The sequence below is a fragment of the Mus caroli genome, chromosome 12, assembly GCF_900094665.2.
Source record: "Mus caroli chromosome 12, CAROLI_EIJ_v1.1, whole genome shotgun sequence".
Classification (NCBI taxonomy): Eukaryota; Metazoa; Chordata; class Mammalia; order Rodentia; family Muridae; genus Mus; species Mus caroli.
Genome location: NC_034581.1, coordinates 111,254,671 through 111,262,095, shown reverse-complemented (window position 1 = coordinate 111,262,095; position 7,425 = coordinate 111,254,671). Strand labels below are relative to the sequence as shown.

Sequence of the window (7,425 nt, the reverse complement as noted above, 5' to 3'; positions counted from 1 at the left end):
ATCTTGGGTATCCTAAGTTTTTGGGCTAATATCCACTTATCAGTGAGTACATATTGTGTGAGTTCCTTTGTGATTGTGTTACCTCACTCAGGATGATGCATCTTCTAAGCCACACTGACACGTACAGAACTCATGTCATTTACAATTACAGACAAGACAATCAATTAGCCTGCTTATTTCAGTCCACCTAAAATGCTAAATAAAGACCAGTAAAAGAAGCTTCTATAGCAACCTTTGCATATACCTGTTGCTCACCTCTGGCTAACAAAATCTAGCAAGCACTGCCACTTCCAGTGTAAGTTCTCCCTTTATTTGGGATCATTCACTGGAAGGGAGAGGGTTCAAGTAATTGAATATTTCTTGGTTTCTCAGTAGAGCATATATAAAACTAAAACCTGACTTGAAAAAAAAAATCACAGGAACTTATCAAAGGCAGGTAGATACATAAAGTGACCCTGGAGTTTCTGTAAAACTAGCAGGAAAGACTGTGACATTTGCAGAACAGCTGCAGCACACAGCAAGAATCCATCTGAAGACAAGCGTAAGACCTGTAAGACTGCATGATACCCGTATCATTTGGCATCAACATCTGCCTGAGCCTGACATCCCACAAAGAAGGCTCTATGAGCTGCAAAGCCAGTGCAAGTTAAGTTCTCTTGGAGAACCCGTGAGAATGCCATTCTCATCTATGTCCAAGTGAGAAGAACAGTGGTTGGCTCAGAGCAGGTGTGAAATACCGCTGAGTGACAGCACTGAATTTTAAAGATGCTAGGCAGAGGTAGGTGAATTTCTGAGTTCAAGGCCAGTCTGGTCTACAGAGTGAGTTCCAGGACAGCCAGAGCTACACAGAGAAACCCTGTCTCAAAAAAACCAAAAACCAAAACAAAACAAAAAAATATTATTTAAAAATGAAAAAGTATCATTTAGGAATCTCAGTGGGTGGCTCAGAGGTAACTTTAAAAATACAAAATCCTAAACTTAATCCCTAGCACTGCAAATAAAAATAAAATTACCTGTGTCAATTTAAGTCAGTATTTTGTTTCTAAACAAGATTCTAATGAACTCAAAATTCATCAACAAATTTTTTGAAGTTGTACTTTTCTGTTCACAGCTTTTTAAAGATAATAAAACTTCTCTCTTAACCTGATAAACCATAATATAGTCTATTTGTGACTATGCCTGAGATTATTAAAGCTGCTGTCTTTTACTGATCATGAAGCAAAATCTTGTTTTAACAGTCATTTCAGAGACATAAACAAGCACACAGAAATAGGAAGCAGTCTGAAATCAAAGATTTGGAATTAATTTGTAAGCTACTTAAGGGTAAAAATCCATAGGTCATAAAACATCCACTAGAAGCAAATGTACCTAGTAAGCTAATAAGCCATGCATTTTAGCCTTCAAACAGGAAATGAAAATATCAAAAGGTTTTGAAGACTCTAACTTCATATTTTCCCGCTAAGTAGTAATGGACAGACTGTACTCTGTGTCGGTCTACCATTATCAGACATATGACAGTGACTCAGCTAACTCTTTCACAGGACAATGTGCTGTTGGTGGCTCAAGTGCCTGTTAAGAGGAAACCTCCTAGTTTTGTATTCACTAAATGGTTACAGAATAGAGAAGAGCTTCCATTTCTGTGGTTAGAAACTTCATATCCAGGTTCCATGTTTACCTACTCTCTCAAGAATGAAGGTGACAGACAAAAGGCAGAAGCGGCTAGGAGAGACCGCAGCAGCAACTACACACAGGCCAACAAGACTTACTTCAGTCCAGGGATGTCCAGAAGGTTAGTCAGTCCTGTCCAGTTAATCTCTAAAAGCTGTTTTTTAAAAAGGAAAAAAGTATTAAATATCAAAACAGTTTCCATACAACATAGCAAATCCAAACAGGCTTGTGTACGTGAAATAAGTATGAGAAGAACTGCTACACCTTTCCCCAAAGTGTATTCTATCAAAGACAGATGCTGTCATTGCACATGAAGACTGGCCCAGTTCTTATTTTATGATAAGGCCATAGTTTTCTCTACTAAAAACATACTTCAATTTCTCCTTTATCACAGTTAACAATTCAGTGATTATCCTTTGTTTTTATACTCTCAACTGGCCTGGAACTCATGAAAACCAGGCTATCCTCAGCCTCAGAGACTGCCTGTCTCTGCCTCCCAAGTGCTGGGATTAAAGATGTATGTCATCATGTCCAGAATGAATATACATGTTTATATATACACATACAGCCTAACTTTCAAAAATGGGGGTATGAGTCAGCAAGATAACCCAGCAGGTAAAAATGCTTGCCACACACACCTGATGATCTAGATTCAATCCCCAAGATCTATAGTATAAAAAGAAAACTCCACATGAATATCATGAAAAGCAAAAATTTTCGAGTGGAGCATGATGCTAAGGATTATATGTTCATCTTCAGTATCAGTACCTAGTGATCCCCCAAATCACTACTTAAAGTTCTGTTACTAACAAAAGTATTGGATAGAAACGTTTCTTCTCCATGTTGTTACCAGAAAGAAATATTAAAACTCACCCTAGTTGGTAGTTGAACAACAGTACTTTACTTTGAATTTTTTACTTGCATATTCCTATGAATAGAACATGTTCTGTCTATTCATTGGATATTTATAGTCATCTCAGAAATTCTTACATAATTCTATTAAGTAGACATAGCAGTTAAAACTACTGGTTGTAAATACTGATTTTCTCTACTAAAATGGATACTGTGCACATTAAAATACTCAGTGTTTATTACTTATAGAGGACATGTTAAGTGAAATTGTACAGTCTCAGTCTCCACCGCACCCCCCTCTCCAACTGAGATCGTGGTTCCAAAAGAAGAAACCAATTTTAAAACACATCAAAGCTGGGCGTGGTGGCGCACGCCTTTAATCCCAGCACTTGGGAGGCAGAGGCAGGCGGATTTCTGAGTTCGAGGCCAGCCTGGTCTACAAAGTGAGTTCCAGGACAGCCAGGGCTATACAGAGAAACCCTGTCTCAGAAAAAAAAAAAAAGCAAAAACACATCAAGCCGGGTGTTGTGGCACACACTTTTAATCCCAGCACTTGGAAGGCAGAGGCAGGCAAATTTTTGAGTTCAAGGCCAGCCTGGTCTACAGAGTGAGTTCTAGGACAGCAGGGCTACACAGAAAAACCCTGCCTCAAAAAAAACCAAATAAATAAATAAATAAATAAATAAATAACACACCAAACAAATCACTAGTTTCATGATCAGGCCTAAGCATCTGGTTCAGCATTAGTCACTCAAGTAACTGATAAGCACCATGACTAACAGGCTCCGTTCTCTTTTCCCTTCTATCATTAGGTCAAATAATCCCTTTAGCACTTAAGAGGGAGCAGGATCTCCTTACCTCTGCAAACTATTCTGATCTTACTAGAAAACCTAGATTGTGGAGCATGGGGGCACACACTTTTATCACAGCACTTGAAAACAGAGGCAGGTGGATCTCTGACTCAAGGTCAGTCCGGTCTTTAGAGTGAGTTCCAGGACGGTCAGGGCTACACAGAGAAACTAGGTCTCAAACAAAACAAAACAAAACAAACAAACAAGCCAAAAAACCCAAACAAACAAACAAAACCCCAAAGCCCCTGGCCACCCACAGGGCACAGATTTAAAAGGACATTATGCAGTTTCATTATGAAGGCCTATGGCTGAAGAGGTGACTTATTTACATCCTTGAACATGGAGAGTTCAAACTGGTGTCCAACTAGAGAAAGGTACTGCAACGAGCCACAAGAGGAGAAGACTAATCATCAGTCTCATCCGGCTACAAACCCTGCCAGCTACAACAGCAACCAGCCTGCAAGATCCAGTGGTGCAACGTTGACAAAAAGCAGCATGAAAGGAACCAACCACTTTTTGGTTGGATTTAGGTCCACGCCCTGAAATATATAACTCACACCCGATACTGTTAAGGTAGCCAAGAACCTGAAACCTAGGGCAAAGCCTACCACTGCTATTTTGCCAAATGATCATAGCAATAAAACGACTCCTAATGATGCACTGCTATAACCATGGGTAAGTGCATCCCTCAGCCTTCATTGAAAAGCTTCTTACAGAAGCTGTAAATTAACACAGAACCCACAACCAGACAACATGCAGACAGTGAAGCGCTCAGTCTCAAACTGGATGTCTTTATCAAACAAGAGTAAGCTGAAAAAGTGTAAGAGCAGAGGTGGTAGATGACTCCAAGGAAACAGCATCTTCCAGACACAATAATGTTGATGCTCATATGAGCTCACAGAAACAACAACATGAAGAAGATCGGCAAAAGGTCAAGTCAGACAAAAACCTCAGTACAGTAAAAAAGAAGTGAGCACAAAGTCCCAGCCCTAATTAATGAAGAAGCTATTTGCAATTGATCCCTGCTGGGAGAGGGAAAATAAGTTGTCTTCAAAAAAACGACCCAAAACAGGCCTCATGTTTAAGATCAATACAAAAATGGGCTTCATGGGGTTTTTTTTTGTGTTTGTTTTTGTTGCTGTTGTCATTGTTTGGCATTTTTGTCTTTTTAATTTTGTTTTATTGGTTTTCTTTCTTCTTTTTTAAGAGACAGAGAAAACAAAGTTGAGAAGGAAGGTGTGGAGAGTCTGGAAAGACTTGGAGTAGGAGAAAGAATATGACCAAAATATATGAAAAAATTAAAATTTAATAAAAGATTTAAATATACCCGTTAAAATAAAATTAAAGGGCATTCATGACACAATTTTATGATTTAGTTATAAAAGCCCTTTCTGTTCGTCACAAATCTACTTTAGGAAACAAAAATATATCAGTAATGTAATGAAAAATGTGTGCTTTTAACTCAAGTTAAAATCTAAATGCCTTATATGTGTTCTTACCAGAGGCACCTATTTATGGTAGTACTGTACAGAGAGATATGGATCAAAGAAGCCATACAGACTCTAAGTGAGGATTAGTTTATTGAGGGGGCACATATAGAAGCTTCTAAATAAAACTAGGTGAGACCAGTATAATTAAGAGAACAATAAAGGGGATGAAATCCAAATAAAAGTGTTATTTAATAATTTTTCTTAGAAAAATGAAACACTTTAGTTCCAAGTTTCCCAGGCATGGTTTATATGTCACAATCCTGTTTATGACAGTCTTTGGAGGCGAAGCATTAAATTTAATCATATGCATTTATTTTTAATATTTATTCTTTAAAAATGTCATGCATATATATGCCCAATATATGTATCTTAAGTATATCCATCCCCAACTCCATCTCAGTACACTCTTAGCAGTATTAAGTAGAAGAGTTCTAAACATTTTGAAAATTAACAATCCTTTTAATAGTATTTGTTTATGTTATCATTATTTAAGAATGTAATGATGCATACTTGAGATTTGTATTATAATGAGATTTTATTAGGGACCTAAGTAGCTATGAGACATTTTTGGATCTATTAAATACTTGGCTGAGACAAAGACAGAACGTTTGAAAAGCCAGGATAAAACTAATTTTAGCTGGTGTTTTGGGACCTATTAAAATACTCAGTTAAAACAGGGACTAACTTTAGCTAAAAAGAACTTCAACTGCCACCAGAATTATGCTACAGACAAAATGGAAATGAAAACTTACAAAATAAAAACACAAAATACAGTAACAATAAATGTCACAAGCCACTTCCTGCCAATAAGGAAGATTATGGGCTATGGGTGTGTTCCAAGAACTAGGGTTAGGTGAGGATGGGAAAGTAAGAATGTAAGTGTCTTTGTGCACAAGGATGAATATGGAGAAATAAATGTATGAGTTTATGCATAAAAAACAAATTAAGAGCAGCAGAGAGGAATGTTAGAAAGGAAAAGTGTGTATAAGAAAGAATGAGCTTGGGAGAAAAGAGAATGTGAAAAATGAGTAGGCAGAGAGAAGATCTAGCATGAAAACACAGCATGCCAGGGTGTGCACATATGAGCATTAATAGTGATTATTAACTTGACAGATCTACAATTACCTAGGAGGCAAACATCTGGGAATGCCTCTGAAGGATTATCTCAATTATGTTAACAGAGGTGGGAAGACCTGCCCTAGATGTGATGGCATCATTCCATAGGCCAGAGTTCTAAACTGAATACAAAGGGAAAAGCTATTTAAATACAAGTATCTGTCTCTTGCTGTTTCCTGGTTGTGGAGGCAATGTAACCAGCCCCGTCAGACTCCTGCTGCTAAGACCTCTCCATTCTGATGGAATGAACTTTCAAACTGGGAGCTGAAATCAACCTTTCCCCATAAGTTGCTTTTGTCAGGGTTATGAACATAGTCAAAGGAAAAGTGACTAATGGAAAGTGTGAGGAAAAGAAAGGTTACACACATGGGTGAGGGGAGTGTGTAAATGAGCACGACAAGGGTCTGTCTGTAGGTATGAGGTTGAGCGTAAAGGAAAGAAAGGTTACACACATGGGTGAGAGGACTGTGTAAATAAGCACGACAAGGGTCTGTCTGTAGCTATGAGGATGAACGTAAAGGAAAGTCAATGTTAGAAAATGAGTAGGTAGCCGGGTGTGGTGGCGCACGCCTTTAATCCCAGCACTCGGGAGGCAGAGGCAGGTGGATTTCTGAGTTCGAGGCCAGCCTGGTCTTCAAAGTTAGTTCCAGGACAGCCAGGGCTATTCAAAACCCCATCTTAAAAAAAAAAAAAAAAAAAAAAAAAAAAAAAAAAAAAAAAAAAAAAGAAAAAGAAAAGAAAATGAGTAGGTTTCTGAGCTGGGCAGTGGTGGCTCACACCTTTAATCAGAGACAGGCAGATTTCTGAGTTTGAGACCAGCCTGGTCTACAGAGTGGGTTCCAGGGCAGCCAGGGCTATACAGAGAAACCCTGTCTCCAAAACAAAATAAAACAAAACAAAAAAGAAAGTGAGTAGGTTTCTTAATTACTTTTAGTTGCTGTGAGGAGAGACCCTGACCAAGGCAACTATTAAAAGAAACATTTATGGGGAATCACAGTTCTAGAGGATTGGAGTCCACCGTCATCATGGTAACAATAGGGATACAGGCATGGAGCTGAGAGCTTACATCTCAACCGCAGAGAGAGCTAAATGGGAATGGTGTGAGCGTTTGAAACCTCAAAGCCCAGCATCAATGGACATACTTCCTAATCCTTACCATTGGTACAACCAAACAGTTCTACCAATCGGGGAACCACTCAAATCCATGAGTCTATGAGGGTCATTCTCAGTCAAACCAGCACACCCCATGAGAAGGATCAGCTGCCAAAGTGCAGGTGTTTGTGAACACAAGTATGTGAGAGCAAGATATAGAACAGTGCAAGTGAGCACGTGAGAGAGTGCATACCCGAGAAGGGGTGAGCTCATGAGGACACAAGGAAAAAAGACCAGGAAGAATGCAATCATAGCAGCTCTTTGAGAAGCATCCTTTGAAAGGCAACTATCTGGTC

General features: G+C 38.7%; 1 protein-coding gene across 5 annotated transcripts in view; it reads right to left on the bottom strand.

Moving 5' to 3' along the window:
• The window catches only part of Esyt2 (extended synaptotagmin 2), an 809,403-nt gene that overhangs the window by 38,779 nt on the left and 763,199 nt on the right, over positions 1-7,425 (bottom strand). For all 5 annotated transcript variants that reach the window (XM_029484378.1, XM_029484379.1, XM_029484380.1 and 2 more), the window contains one exon: positions 1,767-1,822. In XM_029484378.1, the coding sequence (XP_029340238.1) occupies positions 1,767-1,822 (56 nt within the window). The remainder of the gene's footprint in view (positions 1-1,766; positions 1,823-7,425) is intronic.